Source organism: Lissotriton helveticus, chromosome 3_1, assembly GCF_964261635.1.
Source record: "Lissotriton helveticus chromosome 3_1, aLisHel1.1, whole genome shotgun sequence".
NCBI lineage: Eukaryota > Metazoa > Chordata > Amphibia > Caudata > Salamandridae > Lissotriton > Lissotriton helveticus.
The window spans coordinates 1105427968-1105448189 of NC_136061.1; the positions used below are offsets into that span (position 1 = coordinate 1105427968).

The 20222-nt window shown below is 43.4% G+C and overlaps 1 protein-coding gene across 4 annotated transcripts in view; it reads right to left on the minus strand.

Annotated features, from left to right (window-relative positions):
- Positions 1–20222, minus strand: part of PKP4 (plakophilin 4) — a 771376-nt gene that overhangs the window by 348474 nt on the left and 402680 nt on the right. For all 4 annotated transcript variants that reach the window (XM_078681704.1, XM_078681705.1, XM_078681703.1 and 1 more), the window contains exon 5: positions 15194–15228. In XM_078681704.1, the coding sequence (XP_078537830.1) occupies positions 15194–15228 (35 nt within the window). The remainder of the gene's footprint in view (positions 1–15193; positions 15229–20222) is intronic.

Genomic DNA, 20222 nt, shown 5'->3' on the forward strand with positions numbered 1-20222 from the left:
TGGACATTAAGGTTGGGGTCTTCCCCATCCGCTTCTAGGAGTGTCCGCCGCCAGTATTATCTGAAATACTTGCCAGGGGACACTGATGAGGTGGTAGCTCTTTACCTGTCCCGCAGGACGATCCCATAGACCTGGGCACATTACCGCAGCGCGGCTCTGCCACATATAACACATGATCTTTTTTGTATATGTCTGCATGTCTTTGAATATTCACCACAGGTTTGGAGCATCACTCATGTTTTCATACTCAATTCTTCCTGCTAAGCCATGTGTTAGGGGTTTACAACGCCTCCATCCTTCTACGATTGTGAATATTTACCCCTGCAATGTTAACTCTCTTTTGCCCTCCAGGTGTTTGCCAGAAGGTAGACTTTTATTTTATTTTGTTTTTTACACACACTCCCACTTGCACCTTGGATTGCAACACAAGTCCAGATCATAGGGGACGGAATCAATGAAACCCAACTTAATGAGAGCCAAGAGTATGTTACTTACCCTAAAAACCTCTATTCATAGCATGTAGTGCTGCAGATTCACAAGCTATGCAAATCCATGACATCCAGTGTTGGGCCCGGATCTGCAATTTGTTTTTGTTGAGAAAGCCTTTTATAGCCGACGTCATCTCTCCTTCGAGAGGCACTGTGCATGTTCAACAGATCCTTTGTAGGGTTATAATGTTTTTCCCTGCCATACAGAAATTGAGGATTATAGTCTGTCAAGTTAGCGTTTGCTGTTAAATATGCTGAAAACCTTCTGGGGAGGCAGGAGGGTGCATGTTAATCTGCAGCACTACACGCTATGAAGAGATGCTTACGGGATAAGTAACATACTCCATGTGTAGGCTACCGGTACACATGCGATGTATAAACTGTAAAGCAGTACTCCTCTTGTTGGGGCTTTCAGCATTAGATGGTGCATTTGCCTGAAATCAAGTGCATAGAACTGTTTGTCCCACTAGAGCTTGTTGTGGAGATGTGTGGCTCAATGGTTAGAGCGGCAGACCCTGATGCAGAGGTCTAGCCCGGGACCAGGGTTCAATTCCCCGCCTCGGCGGGTCTTGGGCTCAAAAATCCCACAGACCTGATAATTCTCACCTCGGTGCCTATTCCAATCATGGAGTCCCACTCTGTAACTCTGGGCAATAGCTTGCTTAATCTCCACAATGGCCCCCACAATGCTAAGGATGCCTGGCCTCCACCTTGGGGGTGCCCAGGAGTGGACACCTCACAGGGAAAGCCAGGATGGGTTCCACAGCGGTATTCGTACAAGCGCCTTGAGACCCTTGCGGGTGAGTAGTGTGCTATACAAGTATCAATTTACAATTTTTGTCTTCTTTGTACATCCACACAATAGTATTGGATACAAATGTATGGGTCCGTCCATGTTGCTGCTTTGCAAATGTCTGTTATTCCCTAAGAAGGCCATTGATGCTGCTTTCTTTCTTGTTTCAATGAGTTCTTGGCGCTGTTGGTAATATTTTTTTGCTTTGATTTAGCAAACTTGTATACATTTTACTAGCCATCGAGTGATTTCTGCTTTTGATATGGGACTCCCTTTCCTTGGATTTCAAAAAGCTACAAATAGTTTTTGCATTTTCATAAATGTTTTAGTTCTTTCCACATAGGGCACAATTTACATATAGTGTATGTAATGCCCTTTGCGCAACTATCTCTGGTTTGGAAAAGGACACTGTTAAGTCTACGGTCCGATTTGAATGGAAAAGTGGTGTAACTTTTGGGTGGAAAATTTGGGTTTGTGCGTAGTCAAATTTTGTCTTGAAATCCTTGAAAATACAGTTCCTCAATTGTGGGTGCATGTATTTTGCTAACTCTTCTCAGTGAAGTAGTAGCAACAAGGAATGCGACCTTCCATGCTAGAAATTGTGTTTGGCATTTATGCATTGGTTCAAATGGTGTGGACATTAACTGGTTTAATACAATGTTTAGGTTCATGCTGGTACAGAAGGTGGAAGGGGTGACATTACTTTAGTCCCTCGATGAATGCTTTAATGACAGGTATACGAAAAAGAGATTGATGTTTCTTGTTTTGTAGGTATGCAGCATTTGCAGCTAAATGCAGTCTTATAGATGTGTATGCCAAATGCGCCTTTTGAAACTGCAACACGTAACATACTTATTGCTGTTCAGATGGTGAGGAAGGGTGAATGTTGTAAGCTCAGTAATGAACAAAACGTTTCCATTTTGATGCATAACATGCTCTTGTTGTTGGTTTTCAGGCTTCCTTTAGAATTACCATACATTTTGGAGGTAACTGTAGGTACCCGAATTCTCAAACCTGAAGAGCCAGATTGCAAGTTTGAGTTGTGCTACATCGGGGAGCCTGATTCTGCCTCCACTCTGTGTTAGAAGATCTGGAGTCCTGGGAATATTTTTGTGATATTCTAGGGAGTGCTCCAGCAGGGTTGTGTCCATGGTACACGTGGCCAGGTTGGGCTATGAGTATTAGAGTTAGTGAAGTCTGTCTGAGTTTCCGGACCACATAAGTAATGAGTGGAAGAGGTGAAAAAGTGTACGCATATACCCCTGACCAGTCCATCCATAGTGCATTGCCCTTGGACTGTGGATGCCTGGATGCGAAGTGTTGGCATTTTGTCACTATTGTACTTAGTGGTATCATTCGGTGGAGAGACCTTACTAGGGACAGGTGGCTCAATTTCAGTGTCTGGGAGGAACATGTCATAGTAGTCCCATGGTTACAGGGCGTGTGTGCCGTGTCTCCTTGAGTCATCGCAATCAGCCTCATGCTCTGGGCAGTATCCTCTCTCCATTTCCAGGGTAGGTGAGGGTGGTCTCATGCCTGGTGATGATGGTTGACTTAATGACATGGGGCTTGTGGCCCTGTGCTCGGTAGCTGCCTTCTTTGCTAGTGGTTGTGGTATATCTAAATCTATTGCGTGTCGTTTGGATGCTTCCTTATGACTTTTCTTTTTCATCAGTTTATGAATGCCTACAAATACATTGCCTTCTTCCTCTTGCATTCCAGGCTTGTAATGTATTTTTGCCTGTTTATCTGGCAATAGTGTTGTTGACTAGGAAAGCAATTTTATCTTTTGGGTTGTTGGTGCCAAAGTATTCGCCGTAATCAAAAAGTCGCTGTGCTGTTTAAGCTTTGTCATGTTCGATGATCTCTTCGAGTCCGAATAGCACAATGGCAAACGTTTTTTCGAATCAGACGTTTTGTCCAGAGCCGAAGCCTGAAGCCTGGTGTGGGTGTTTGGTCGATGCCGATGTGTGACTCAATGTCGATGGCTATTTCGGCTTCAATGTTGGCCTGGTATCAGTTCCATCCCTCCTTGTAGGCTGGTCGCCCATTCAGGATTGAGAACCTTCTCGTCCAAGGCATGCTCTTGGTGTCGGCCAGAGCCTGTGGGCTGTGGCATACCGAGGAGGGGAGGTTTATGTACAATCTTTTTGCCACGAGGTGGGTAAATTGTACTCACGGCCCTTGGAGGGATCTTCATCCTGACACAGACTCTGGCTTCGGAGTCTGATGGGCGGTGGCTTCAACTTCTCCCCTGCTAGATCCATCGGAGGTGATGTAGTGCTGGCTGGCAATAACATACCCTTGTCCGACCATTACCTCTGCGTCTAGCTCTGCCTCGCTGTGCTCTTCTTCTTGGGCGAACTCGGCCTCCACTATCATTTCCATGTTATGGGCTAACGTCGGATCTCGCCACCTTCTCAGCTTCTTCTTGATTTTAAACAGGTTATATGCTGCGCAGTCCTGTTCTTTGTGCTCTGGCGACAGACACAGATTACAGACTTTGTGGGTGTCTGAATAGGCGAATTTTGCCCTACACAGAGGGCACCTCCTGAATAAACTGTTTTTTTAGCCTTCATTACCCAGAGACAAACATTCGACAGTGTGGAAGGCAATGATGAGGAAGTTGATTGCTTTTACTCAATGTTTACACACTTCCAGCGTTTGTAGGAGCAGTGTGTTAGTCTCCGTCGTAGATCTATGATCTGCTGGATCAATCTGTCATCCGTAGGCCATATGGTCATTGACAACTACCGAGCTCCAACGCAGTCCGTCCAAGCCCAATGCTGGGAGGGAAAAAAAAAAAACAACCGATCAAAGGAAACGTTGTACATGAGCAATGCCTCTAGGAGGAGGAGAGACAATGCACGATATCGACAGTAAAAGGCTTCCTAGAGAAAATTGCAGAGTCCAGACCCAACACCAGATGGCAGAAGTGTGCATAGCATGTGTATCTGCAGCCAACACATGCTACGAATACAGGGTTATGGACACTAAGCTCATTAGATACTATCCTAATGTTACTAATTAAACTAAAAAGTGAAACTGAAAGAAAAATGAAATCAATGGTTGAAAAGCAACCACGCCATGTAAACATAGGCAGCAAACCCTATTAGACCTAGTCTCCAGACAGCAATTTAGATTACATTCATACAATATAGAGTTCAAATGATCCAATTGTAGTGTGATCCAATTGAAAAGACTTACTAACAAGCATTTACAATGCAACGGTTTCGCCTTTGCAAAAGTTAGAGCTATTGGCATTGTAAATGACAACATTTTTATTTATGTGTTGGATTTGAAAACAGACAAATAAATGGCATTGTCATTTAAATTGCCAACAGCGTAATCTCTCGCAAATGTAAGACCTATTGTACCCTACTGGACGAGCTCAGCAGACAGCAATTACTACCACACACACACACACACCTAGAGCCAGCCACACACACACACACCCAGAGCCAGCCACACACACACACCCAGAGCCAGCCACACACACACACACCCAGAGCCAGCCACACACACACACACACCCAGAGCCAGCCACACACACACACCCAGAGCCAGCCACACACATACACCCAGAGCCAGCCACTCGCACACACCCAGAGCCACACTTGCACACACCCAGAGCCACACACACACACCCAGAGCCCCACACACACACACCCAGAGCCATACACACACACCCAGAGCCACACACACACCTAGGGCTAGATGTAGGTAAATCCCAGCCCCTACCCCCCGAGTCCTCAGACATCGACATCAACATCTTGGACGCCAATATCTCTCACTGGTTAACGATGGCCAGCGACATTTGTGCACCCACCATTCGCTATTCTCGCACCCATCTCAATAAATCCCACAAATGGTATAACTCCATTCTAAAGCAACAGCATCTGGAGCTGCGCCGATTGGAGCGCAGATGGCGGCGCCACTACCATGCCCCCGACAGAGAAGCTTACGTGTCCGCACGCAAAGCCTACAAAACCGCTATCATTACCACCAAAACTACTTTTATTTCCAACAGGATCCTAACAGCTCCTAACAGATCCAAGGAGATCTTTAAAGTCCTCGGCGAATTGACATCAGACGCCAGGACACTCCCGACTCCACCCCCTTCCTTGGAATCCTGCACTGCCCTTAATCTTTTCTTTATTGATAAAATTACCTCCATTAAGAACTCTATCCCTCACTCGCCCCTTCTCGTCACATCCGATCCCCCCCGTGTCAACACACTCACTTTCTCTCATCTCCCGGCGCTCAATCCTGAATCTCTCGCCAGACTGGCTGTCCGTGTGAAATCCGGATCTCCCAGGGACTGCTGCCCTCCCTCCGTGCTTCGTGATATCTGCCATACCCTTCCCCACTGCATCCTTCCTTTACTCAACTCCTCTCTCAACTCGGGCACCGTCCCCAGGTCATTCAAAGAGGCCACACTGGTGCCTCTTCTAAAAAAGCCTGGCGCCGATCCAGCAGTCCTAGCTAATTACCGTCCCATTTCCCTCTTACCCTTCCTATCCAAAATCCTTGAGGCTCATGTCACGACTTGCCTCTCAAACTTCATCGAGGAGTCCGGGTACCTGGCATCCAATCAGGCCGGGTTTAGACCAGCTCACTCGACCGAGGCCGTGATTCTCGCTGTATTGGACAATCTCAGACGCAGCGAGGACAGAGGACAACCCCAGGCATTGGTGCTACTCGATCTTTCGGCGGCTTTCGACACGGTGGACCATAACATCTTAATCCACCGTGTCGAATCCGCCGGAATCTGTGGGCCCGCCCTATCCTGGGTCAAATCCTTCCTCGAGGAAAGGTCCCAGGCAGTCAGCTTGGGCCCTTTCTGCGCCACCAGCGTTCCTTCTTCTTGCGGAGTCCCCCAAGGATCCTCTTTGTCCCCTCTCCTTTTTAATTTGTATCTCCAACCCCTCCTTCACTCCCTGGGTAAATGGGACATCACCGTATTCAATTATGCGGATGATTTGCAGATTATTTTTCCCCTCTCTTCCCCTGATGCTGCCATTAATTTCCAGGCTGTCATGACACATATCCAGCTCTGGATGAATCAAAACCAACTTAAGCTCAATCCGAGCAAGACTGAGCTCCTCCTTCCGGGGAGAAGCGCCCTGCTCTGGGGCCCTCAGTACTGGCCAATTGAGCTGGGAACACCACCTTCCCCTGCTGGATGTGTGAAGAGTCTCGGAGTCTTGATTGACTCCGGGCTCACTCTCAAGGCACAGGTGAGCGCAGTAACATCCTCCTGTATGTTCCAACTCTACAGGATTCGGAAAGTCGCTCACCTCCTTTCATCTGAAGCCTTGCTGCAAGCACTGATAGCCCTGGTGCTGTCCAGGCTGGACTTCTCAAATTCCATCTACTACGGTCTCCCTAAAACTTTATTGTCAAGGTTGCAGATCGTCCAAAATCAAGCAGCCCGGCTGATCTTTAAAACTCCTAAATGGCAGTCTGCTCAACTTCTTCTACGTCACCTTCACTGGCTTCCAGTGAGCGAAAGAATCACCTTCAAGGTTCACTGTCTGGTGTTTAAGGCTCTCACTGGTCCTGCCCCCGCGTTCCTCAAGTCTCTCATCACTCCTTACTGTCCCCCTCGCACCTTGAGATCCACTCATCTTTCGCTCCTTGTCATTCCTCGTTTTAAACTCTCGAGATCGGGCGGCCGCAGTTTTTCCTGTCTAGCCCCCAAGCTATGGAACTCTCTCCCTCTTGCACTTAAGTCATCTTGTTCCCTTCTTTCTTTCAGGAAATCCCTAAAAACTTTACTCTTTCCCCACTAAATTTCCCTCCCTCCCTGATCTTCCCCTCTTCTCCAGTCCAATCAGCGCCAGGAAACCTTTGGTGACAGTGCGCTCTAGAAATCTGTTATAACATAACATAACATAACATTTACCGATTCATAAATACCGAATTTTACCGATTCGGTATTTATGAATCGGTAAATACCGATTCCAGCAAGGGTGCAGGGGGTGTCACTTTGACACCCTCTGGCACCCCAAAAATAGGCATGTGCGCCATGTGGCACACAGACATGCCCAAAGGGCATGTCTGTGTGTCACATGGCACAGGTGTGCATGCACACATGTGCATGCACACCTGGATTCGGTATTTTACCACCCAATTGGATTGGGTGGTAAAATACCGATTCTTAAAGCCCTGTGGCACTCTGACATGTGCCAGCTACATCTGCATTTACAGAATCTGTATTTTACCGAGTCTGTATTTACCGATTCGGTAATTTTACCGAATCGGTAAATACAGAATCGGTAAAATACCGATTCTGTAAATGCATGCCCTACATCTGAAGACCCTAATACCGGTCGGAAACGGCCAAAATCGTCCGTTTCCGACCGGTATTAGGGCTCCTACATCTGGCCCCTAGAGCCACACACACCCACACACCCAGAGCCACACACACCCATACACCCAGAGCCACACACACCCACACACCCAGAGCCACACACACCCACACACCCAGAGCCACACACACACACACACCCAGAGCCACACACACACACACAGAGCCACACACACCCAGAGCCACGCACACCCACAGCCACACACACCTACACACACCCAGAGCCACACACACCCAGAACCACACAGACCCACACACCCAGAGCCACACACACACACACACGACTGAGAAGAGGGAAGGAAAAAGATCGCATCAGTCTTTTAGGACCATCAGAGAGACCTCCCAAAGCCAGATCATGTGGTGGTGTTTTTGTACCTAAACACCACACATGAGCAAAGATTTGCAGATAAATAGGCACACTAGCAACGTTAATAGAAAAACAATAATCAGTACTCTCTGTCTACTTAACACATTTGTGGTTAAGTTGCAAGCCCAACCCCCAAGGACACATTCTTGATGTAATAAAGAAATGCTGCCCAGCACTCGCTGATAGGAAGCAAATGAATAAGCGAGAACATTCTAGTACAGAGATTCTTAACCTGTAGTTAACCTGCTCAGTGATTCCGTGACTGCTTAGAAAATTAAATAATATTAACAGATTCATAAAAAAGTATACAATTAAAGAAGCAAAATGTACAATTTAACATTTTAAACAGTCCTGTAAATGTGAGGGAGATTGAAATTGGCAGATAAAAATAAAGTTCGTAACATCGGATTGATATGTGGGAGCAGTGCTAGTGCAACTAACAGAATATAGGATGGACGACGAGTGTCCTCAATTAAATTTGGAAAAGCTTCAATCTTACTATTGAAATTAGAATTTAGATGTATTTATGTTGGTTTGTGAATTAAATAAAATATTTAATTGTTTGAGGAATGCTGTTTCTGTATTTTTTGTTATAGTTCTAATCATCTAAAATGCTTAGGATGGGAGCCACTATTCTTCTACTTACAAATACATATAACGAGATGAGGGATACTACCAGCATTGTTAAATTAGAGTAATAAACACATTGAGGGAGTCTTGGGAAATAATTCTCAAAAGGAGGGCCCTCGTTTCCGGCCACCCGGTGATTGTGCTTTAAATTTTAAACACGGTTACCATGTTGTTTGAAAAGGTGGGATACACAAAAACACTATGACAACATACACTGTTATAGTCATTAGAAACTATAACTACGTACACATCACTGCTTCAAATCACCCAACTTCACAAGAAACAGACATGGGTTGATGGAAACTACAAAACAAATGCAAACTCAAACTTTACTCTAAGACAGAACGAAAAATAAAAGCATTTAGGTGTACTTTAAAAGGGATTTCTACCAAATAAAATGACAACGTACGTTCGCAATACAATTCTCTAGGCAGGTTTAGGTTTCTCTTTTTGGTTGGCTTAGCGTTCATTGCAAAACTTAATTGCTTTCAGGTGGTCCCAAGAGAGTAAACGTGGAGGGAGGGGTTGTTGTGGCTACAATGCCTACTTGTCTAGGTACAGCGTATTTGCATAATTAAAAATTATGCATTTTCAGAATGTAACTGCAAAAACCACCCAACACATGGCCACATGGGTATAGGCCTATGTCTCCATTAAGCACCACACTAACAATAACAATAACTGTGGCAACCAGGACTTATTTTGCATTCTGGGATATAACCCGTGGGCGGCACCCAGGCGTTGCTCTGGAAGAAGGTGGGAGTGCCCAGCTTGTGACTCACCCTGAGGGGGGGGGGGGGGGGGGGGGGGGGGGGGGGGGCAAGGCCGGGCTAGAGCTACTGCTGAGTGGGTTGGAGGCCGCGGAGAGTCCCACTGTCTCTCCCGGTAACACACCTCGCCCATGACTCATCTCTGGTGATAATGCAGCGCAGTGAGATCACCGCTGGCGCTGCCCTCCTGAGAGTCACTGAAGTGCTCCCAGCAGTGCCCTCCTAAGGACAGTCCATCTCAGGGGGCCTGGGACTTCAGAGGAACAGGGTCGGTAGGTGCTGCGAAAAAACATAACTTCTCTAGTGCTATTAACAGCCACAATACGTGTACCAGCGGGAGGTGAATAATCGTCAGCGGGAGGGTGGGGGGGGGGGCGGGAACGGGCACAAGGACAGCGGGAGGGGGGCGGGAACAGGCACAAGGACAGCGGGAGGGGGGGCGGGAACAGGCACACGAACAGCGTGAGGGGGCAGGAACGGGCACAAGGACAGCGGGAGGGGAGGGGTGGGAACAGGCACAAGGACAGCGGGGGGAGGGGGCGGGAACGGGCACACGAACAGCGGGAGGGGGTCGGGAACGGGCATACGCTGGTTCAAGACGGCACAGCGGAGCTTCTCAAGTAAGCTACTGCCCGGCCGCCATCTGACCAAATGACCAAAATAAACCTTCCACAAAAAAAAAACCACCGCCGCAATGACGTTTTAAAAGGGGCGGAGAGGGAAAAAATGTATGGAAACGCCCACGAATCGCCTCGGACAATGACGGACGCCTCTCTCTTCCAATGGCTAGCCTCCATTTATGGAGCTAGCCAATGGGACAGAGAGGCGGGAATAAGCCACATACTGGTAAACAAAAGGTTTTCGCCTGCGCAGAAAAGCTGCGCGGCGCAGCTTTCGACGAGGCGAAACCTAAAAAGGCATCTCATTTTAGAGGAAGATAACAAGGGTGAATGGTAAAATCTCCTAATAACATAAACCGACATGAGGATTCACAGCTCTCCTTGAGATGTTCTGGAGACAATGTCAAAGCACAATTCTTATTAATGTCACTTCATTCTTCATTAAGGAGCTTTCTCTGCTTCCTGGTGACAGGCAACTCCCAATCCATAGGAAGGTGGGCAAGCAGAATAGAATACATTTTCAAATTAGTCCGGGGTACATTTAGAATGCAAGTAAACACAAATCCAACTACCAAAAAACGAAAGTTGTGAAAAAGAGACTTTTTTTTACTATCTCCCAGCTTGTTTTCCTTTATTAAACTGAGCACACATATTTTGACTATGGGTACTGGGGAACCGCCAAACAGTCACTGTGCTATGCTCTGCCGTTTAAGACAAGTTAACAGATTGGATAACCCCAAATGACTCAAAACAGATAACCCAAAGGAAAACGGTGTGGAAACAGCACCCGTAGCTTAAACGTTCACTATCATACGGTGATAGGTCATTGTAGGAAAAAGCTATGAAGATCATACACATGCTGGTATAATATTTATCAAAATTCAAATTCAATGGTGAACATAGATTGTTGCAAAGATGATTTTCTAAGAACTGGTTTGCTTCTGCTAGCAAGCCTGCACATTCATGAATTAGATTCTGCTGGGGTCTCTCTTCTCTCCAGCGACAGTAATTAGTGCTTTGACAAGGTGTGAAACCTTTGTTCCGGGTCACCAGAGTGAAGCCAGGTTTTTTCATTGAACATTTGCTTTGGCCTGAAAAGATACTAGATTACCAACGTGCTGAAACCCTCTCCTCTAAATTAATAATTCAGATCTAACAGAATATAAACGTGGCACCATTTTCATATAAAAATGCATGCTAAGAGGCAAAGCATCATTGCAACAGTTAAAAGGGGAAAGTCTACCAAACTATCCCTGAAGAAAAATCCTCTCGCATATCCTAGAGCAGACTTCAACGAGTAGCTCGTAAGCTACTGGTAACTCTCCAGCTACCTGTGAATAACTTGCATGTGTTCAGCCCAGTCTACTAATCTAGAAGCTTTTGCTCTGTTGAATATATGTATACCAAAATTGAAAAGGGAATATTTAAGATTAAGATGAAAATGTATGTTTTTTGAAAACCCTTGATTTCCATGCTATATTTAAAACTGATATTTGAATCATAAATTACACAGCACTGGGAGATTGATGACTAATAATATTACCTTGGTGCCAAGGCCGTTATGTATTACCCTTGTAGAGGCATTCCAAATTTTAAAGGCCTTTTTATATTACTGCTGGTATTCCTGCACTGAGGTGATCACGGCTGGTAATCTTGCATAGGGTGGACAATAATATCTTTTCTTATGTGTATGCCACTAATATTAGTAGCTCAGGATTATTTTCATTGAACATAATAGAACTTAATACTGTAGAGGTTGGAGACCACTGTCCAAGAGAGTATCCCACTTACAACCCCATTTCATTTCAAATCTGTTCAAGTGGAAATGGCAGATATCTGTAGCCCCATACTTCAAGCCAGCATCAGTGCAATCATGAGACAAATGACCGCCGAGCTTCCATCAAATTACATTTTTATACAAGACGTAGAGGCAATTCTCTCTTCACGGCCTGGGACAATCCTTGAGGACTGCAGTGGAGGATAAATATTTATTTTGGTTCTTTTGGACCTATCTGTGCATTTAATAAAGCGGACCATACTATTTAAATCCAAAATATATCCAATTGTTCTGCCGAGAAGGTTTTCATAACTACTTGCAAATAAGATGCAGAAAGTTAAGCTGCTCCCCCCACATCACATGGAGTGAATCTTACATGGAGGATGGTGGGGTACCCTAGGCTCTTTACTCTCCTTAGTAAATACAAGGAGATGATGGACGGAGCGCTGAAACTTTTCAGACACTCACCCCCAGTCACAGGTCTGGGTTGAATCCATCATCGTTCTTTAGCTAACTTCGCCACCTCAGTTCAGACCCAGCTATATGCAAATCAGTCTTGACCCTGTGCCTCATGGGAACAGTCCAGCCCGAACAGCCAAGCCAGGTCTTCCCTGAACCAGAAACAAGCATCCCTGGACCGGTTTCCGGGTAACACCCTTCATCAGCCAGGCTAGCTTGAATCCAGAGGCAAAGTGAGCAAGGGACCCAAATCTTGGCATACCCTGCCATCTTAGGGTAAACAAAGCAAACACAAGGAGATGATGGACGGAGCGCTGAAACGTTTCAGATACTCATCCCCAGTCACAGATCTGGGTTGAATCCATCATCGTTCTTTAGCTCACTTTGCCACCTCTCCTTAACCATTATCAATACTTATTTACCTAATTTCTATGCAATCATGGGCCCCATCAATATAAAAGTACAACACAGTTTGACACTGGCCTCGCCTTAACACAATTCATGGCATTAATGGGCAAAGGCTGCACTTTCATGCTCATATTCTGAATTAGCACCCATATGCTGCTCTTGAAGGAACGGTCAACCACTTATGGATACAATGGCAAATCATTTACTACCCTAATGGTAGTAAGAAGGCAATGCAGCAGGTGTTACTAATAATTCCTGTACCTCGTTCATTGGAAAGGGGTTGGGAGGGTATTTGAATGATGAGGGTTTCTTAAGATATTTTCTTAAAAGGCAGCATATATCCATTTGTATAAAAACCTCAAATGCCACAGAAGTTTAAATATTCATTGATATCTCCAAATCGGTTGGATGATTGTAATTACAATTCAAAGCATTCTCACATTAGCACAGTGAGTCATTCAAATATTTTCCATTGAAAATCATTCAGAGATTAAATTCCTTTACTTATCAAATACTACATAATACCCTCAAATCCCAAGCATAATACTTTCAAATAAGTTTCCAAAGTCACTCTGCAACCTATTCATTATTCCAGACATCTTGTTAATGATAATTCTTTAATTCCGGCATCAGTTCAAGCATAAATAAACAAGTTCACATTACGAAATCCCTAGTCAGCTTATTTAATACAATTTTATCTTTGCCACGTAATAAAAAAAAAACTCAAGTTAATGCCACTGAGATCTATAAGCAAAATTCTATTATGTATGTAAAACCGTTCCAAAAGCATGCCACAAAGTACATCCATATAATATCTACACGTGGGCTGTGATTGTCTGAAAATAAATTAAATAAAACAAATGCAGGGCTGAGCTCTGATTCAATCAATTTGTTGCTTGTGATTGCAATCTCAAAATGAATCATGCTTCTTTTAGGAGCAATCTCTTTTCGTTATTGACTAATCCTTTCACTACTAAGAGAGACCGTATTACAGCCACAAACCAACAGGATCACATCTAAGACCATACTGATAATGTACTGACATCACCTAAAGAGGATTATTGTTCAGTATCGCACAGTTCTTAAACCCACTTTTTCACATCTGTGGCCATACCGCTGCAAACACGCACACACACTCTTAAACTTAAAAATATTGTTTTGCTGTCAAAGCCAATTGTTTGGACTAATTTGTTCCTGCAATACAGGCATATGCTCTCTTAAAGGTGCATAAAAAAATCCTTGCGCTTTTCAGACCCTCATATCAATTCCAGAGCCTGTTATAGCTTGTCAGTGACTCTAACTGCTTTAGAAGTCAATACTTCTTAAGGGTGCTCTTTTGTAAGACTATTTGAATCCTTTAAAGTTTTAAAATGGCATTTGTGTGTCAAGTTCAATATATCCAACCCAAAACTTGCCTGTTTTGCTTTGAGGTATTACTTAATAAGCTCTGGATACACCAGTAATTCTTAAACAAGCGTTGGAAAAGCCAATAGGTATTGGCTTTGCCAATGCTCGTTTTCTTGACTATAGTTTAGCATTAATTAAGTGTTCTAATACAGCAACACTTTGGGCATCTGGGAACGGTAAATCAGTGCTTAAGTACAACAAAGAGCAAATTATTATGTTCACCTGTGCGTGCGGAGACATGTGTGGCCATTTCATAATGGTTTTTGCTAAACTTTCACAAAAAACATTTTAAGATGGTCAACTATGTGTATGGGCAACCATCTTGGAAAGGCTTTTGGTATAAAGTACAACACAAACCAAAGATGGTAATTTGTGAGTTCACATGTCTCTACAAACATTGGAGACCATCTTGGATTGGGTTTAAAACTCATTTATAAACTGGTGTCACCAATTGTGCCCACACATGATGCAGTGTACTGCTAGTCACAGTGAGAGCCTGATACTTTTGTGCGTACAAAGATGTCGGTCTTTTCAAAATAAACAAAAAAAAAAAAAAATTATAAACAAACAACAGTTTATAAAAGGGGAAAGATGTCCCCAGGGACTAAAGAGGAATAATATATAGCATTGTAGTCGCCTTCAATGCAAAGACAAACTGCTGTCACTCACAATGAGTGGGGCCAAGGGCGGACTCATTGCCCTATGATGTATAGTGCAGAAGCAAAATTTGAATGACAATACAACAGACCAACTGATGAAAAGGGCTGATAGCATGTATGTAACTTTGCCAGATTTCCTTGGTAGAAAAAGGTATTTGGTAATGCCAGACTTAAAACCTAGAATAAAAAATAAAAAAAACTATCTTGACAGAAAAATGGGTGTGCTATAAAATACACTACCATTAAATAATACACATAGTTTACTAAAAATAAATGAAGTGTAAGAGCACATAGATAGGGAACATGAAATGAAACATAGTAAGTAAACAATTACACAGGAGGGATTTACACATAAATATTTTAGGAAGGCATGGCATATTAGTATTAAATGTGTTTCTGGGCAGCATGTTATTCTTGAAAGTAACTGGAAAAAAAATCTTACCAGATGATCTCCAGGGGAAAGACTTCTCAGTAGAGCTACAAATGATTAAAAACAAATTATAAAATTAAAATTCAGATTAAAGGAGTTGCTTCAAACAAATATATTCCACTGCAGTGATGACAATATCTGTTGTACATCTGTAGAAAAAACAGATAGTCCGGTTGTTTTACAACTCTCAGAAAATCAGCAGGAAAACATGACAGTGTGACATTTCAGCTGAGATCTACTATGAATTGAAACCCCCCCCACTGGACAACTATCTAATCTGGTTTTACTTGACAGTCTGTTAGTATGCTACCTTTGCATATGTACTTTTTCAGGACATCATCCAAACATCCAGGATAAATTTCGGCAATGAATTTGAAACCTTGACTGTATATGCTTACCTATACTAGGCCTGGGCGGTAAATTCTGTTTCGCTCCTGGAATTTGCGGAATTTGGTTAATTTTGCGTTTCGCGGAGAATGCGAAAGTGCCCAAAATTCTGCGCTACGCGACTTTGCGAAATGTTTTGCTTGTTCGCGTTCTCAAAATGCGTGTTCACGAGATATTTCCCCCCGAGCAGGCAAACAGCAATTGCGAACAGGAAAAAAGCATCGCGAACAAGCAATTCCGGGTGTTCGCGGAATTTCAGCGTGTTCGCGGAGATTTTTTTCTGTTTCGCAGAGATTTGGTTAACGCGAGTATGCAAATTCCGCCCACTCTGACCTATACATGACCATTACCAAGTCACAAATTAACCCACCATATTACAACTAATATTATGTAATTAGTCCAACACAAAGAGGGTCTCTACAACGCATGGAATAAATCTCCAGACGATAGACTCTAAGAAAATAAGTTACTTACCACTAACTGTGGTTCTCCAGCATTGGTATCTTTCATAGATTCACATGCTTAAATCATTCCCTATCGTCAAAGTTGGAGTCCAACGGTATATATATATATAAAGCAGTAAGTAAAACTCTTACCTTGAAGTTAATGAAGAAAACATTCACTTTAATAGCTCATCAGAATCATTAGAAATGGCCCAAAGTCCGATCAATCAGGCGACAGCACCCTTGGAACACTACAGAGGCTCCTGGCTCTCAGATTATCTAGACAATTGAAATATACCCACATGCATATAAAGATATATATCCATATATAAGCAAGGCTTCCAGTTTTCCGTTTTTACTAATTCTTACAGATAAATAGTCAGAAAACAATCTATTTTATTGTCTGTATTTATTTTTAAAAGAAAAATACAGACAATTGGGCTTCTTGTGAGTGACTCCTCTTGTTGTCTTTCATAAATTCCAGATCAACTGCTAAAAAGATAAACACCATGGGGACTTAAAAACAGATGACATTCCCTTAAGTACAGGCATGTGTTAACATGTATTTGTATATAATGTTAATATTTACCAGTCGGAGTTCTGTTTTGTTATATGTGCCTACTTAATTAGCTAAAACGCGACAGACATCAAAGTATGAGTGCATGTTGATCAGTTAAATAAATATGGAAATTACCATTTTAAGTCTCAGTTTATTTTCAAAATATAAAATAAATATGGATAAATACAGACAGAAATGTTTAAATAATAAATACCATAAAACCGGGAGCCCTAATAATAAGTAAACACCTGCAAAAAACTGGTGGAGCCTCTATGGGAAGGAGGGTGGGCCGCATGTGAATCTATGAAATATATCAATACTGGAGACCACAGTTAAAGGTAAGTAACTTATCTTCTTCTCCAGCGTTGGATCTTTAATAGATTCACATGCTTGAATCACAATAGTTAGCAGGGAACAGTATATACAAATACATGCATGTGCCATATCATAGTAAAAGCATATTGTAAGGTGGGAAGAAAAAAAAGAATCTCACCTTATTGGAAAAGATGACGAAGAACTGCTTGTCCTACAGTGGCATCAGAGTTTTCTGCGGCATCAAGGCAATAATGGCGAGTAAAAGGGTGCCTGTAGGACCAGGTTGCTGCTCTGCAAACTGTTGAATGGGCACACCGGCAAAAAGAGCTGTTAATGTGGAGACCGCTCTGGTAGAGTGGGCCTTAGCTGCAGTAGATACGGTTTTCCTGCTTGTTGATGGCAAAACTGGATGGCTGAAGCAATCTATCTGGCTATAGGCCGTTTTGAAACTGGAAATCCTTTTCTGAGGTCTTCATAGGCGACAAATAGCTGGTCTGCCTTGCGATTGCTGGTAGTCTTCAGCATGTAGAATTTGAGGCATCGCTTGACATCTAATGAATGTAAGGATTTTTACGCTGGGGCTTGAGGATTGGGGGAAAATGTCTTTAAAAGGACAGGCTTGTTCAAATGAAAATCAGAGGGTACTTTAGGGATAAACTTTGGATTAGTTTGTAGAATTACACAGTCATTCATGAACTGAAGGAAAGGCTGTTTAATTATAAACGCTTGTATGTCGTTTACTTGCCTGGCTGAAGTAAGTGCTAGAAGAAGAGTTGTTTTCTAAGAGATGCATTTTAGCACTGCCTTAGGAATGGGCTCAAATGGGTGTCTCATTAAATGTGATAACACAATGTTGAGATGCCAACGAGTAGGAGGTATCCTCGGGGGCGGGAGGGGTGTAATGGGGAATGGGGAGCCCGAACAATCCTTTAAGAAACTGTTTTATGTGTCTTGAGGACCATACAGATGGGGAAGCCTCTATGGGGAGGAAAGTGGGCCGCATGTGAATCTATGAAATATATCAATACTGGAGACCACAGTTGAAGGTAAGTAACTTATTTTCTTCTCCAGCGTTGGATCTTTAATAGATTCACATGCTTGAATCACAATTATTAGCAGGGAACAGTATATACAAATACATGCATGTGCCATATCATAGTAAAAGCATATTGGAAGATGGGAAGAAAAAAAAAAGAATCTCACCTTATTGGAAAAGATGACATAGAACTGCTTGTCCTACAGCTGCATCAGAGTTTTCTGCAGCATCAAGGCAATAATGGCGAGTAAAAGGGTGCCTGTAGGACCAGGTTGCTGCTCTGCAAACTGTTGAATGGGCACACCGGCAAAAAGAGCTGTTAATGTGGAGACAGCTCTAGTAGAGTGGGCCTTAGCTGCAGTAGATAACGGTTTTCCTGCTTGTTGATGGCAAAACTGTATGGCTGAAGCAATTCATCTGGCTATAGTCCGTTTTGAAACTGGAAACCCTTTTCTGAGGTCTTCATAGGCGACAAATAGCTGGTCTGCATTGCATATGCTGGTGTTCTTCAACATGTAGAATTTGAGACATCTCTTGACATCTAATGAATGTAAGGATTTTTCCGCTTGTGCCTGATGATTGGTGGAAAATATCTTTAAAAGGACAGGCTTGTTCAAATGAAAGTCAGAGGGTACTTTAGGGATAAACTTTGGATTAGTTTGGAGAATTACACAGTCATTCGCGAACTGAAGGAAAGGCTGTTGAATTATAAACGCTTGTATGCCGTTTACTTGCTTGCCTGGAGTAAGTGATAGGAGAAGAGCTGTTTTCTAACAGATGCATTTTAGCCCTGCCTAGGAATGGGCTCAAATGGGTGTCTCATTAAATGTGATAACACAATATTGAGATGCCAAAGAGTAGGAGGTATTCTCGGTGACGGGAGGGGCGTGATGGGGAGCCCGAACAATCCTTTAAGAAACTGATTTATGTGTCTTGAGAACCATAAAGATGGGAAATGATTGGTTTGCCTATATCTGGATATCGGGGCCTGATGGCCCTTGATGGAAGAAGGAGAAAGACCAGATTTTGCTGGGTGAAGTAGAGACGGAAGTGTCTTTTCTGGTAATGAATAGAAAGGATGGACTTCTGAGCTGGAACACCAGATACAAAGCCTCTTCCACTTGAGTTTGTATGTTGTGGTTATGAACTGAGCTCTGGCATTGGCAAGGACCTTTCGAAAATCAGATGATGGCTAGGTTGGCAAATTCATGGAACTCAGAAGCCAGGCCGACAATTGAAGAGATGTTGGGTTGGGATGACTGACTTGGACCTTCTTCACTGTTAGTAGGTTCGGTATTGGTTGCAACCAAATGGGTTTCTGCTCTGAGAGGAGGTGGACGTCTGCAAACCAAAACTGGAGGGGTCACCAGGGAGCTATGAGAGGGATCTGACTTGGCTCTTTCTTCATCTTTCTGAGTACTCTTGGGATTAATGGAATCGGAGGGAAAAGCGTATGCATAAATCTTTGACCATTTGATCAAAAATGCATTCCCCCACGATCCTACTTGGAGTTGCCAACTGGAGAAGTACTGCCATTTGCAGTTCTTGCTGGTTGCGAAGAGATCCAATTCTTTTTTGTAATGAGGCGATGTGTCAGGTTGTGAATCCTTTCCTGTCTCTCTTGTAAGCTGAAGGCTTTCGCCTGCAGCGGTTCGATAGTTACTCCCAGAAATGGTATAGTAGTTGAGGGTGTGAGATGTGATTTTTTGGCAGTTGAGTGACAGCCCCAAGAAACAGAACAGAGATAGACCTGTCCTCGTATGTCTTTCTGCTTGCCTTTATTAGCCAATCTTCCAAATATGGAAATATATTTGGAATTCTGATTGTCTTAGATGTGCAGCTACTGGTGCTAATACCTTGGTGAAAACTTAAGGCGCTGATCTTAGGCCGAAAGGTAAGACCCTGAATAAACAGTGCGCACCGCACTGGCCACCCTGAAGCACAAAAACCTCATGTGTTGGGAGTGTATGGGGATGTAGAAATAGGTGTCCTGGAAATCCAAGTTTGTCATAGGACCTCCTGGATTTAAGAGGTACAGAATATCGTGAAGAGATGCCATATGAAATGATTGTTTCTTTAGGAATTTGTTGACTTGACGAAGGTCTAAAATTGGGCGCCACTCCCCTGTCTTCTTTTGTATTAGAAAGAATCTTGAATAGAAGCGGACTCCCCTTTGAGCTTTCAGTACCACTTTGATTGCACCCTTGCCTATCATGAAGATGATCTGAGACAACAGTTCCTTTAAATGGGAAGGAGGTGGCCCTTGAGAAGGTAAATGCAAAACAACAGTTGATGGACAGA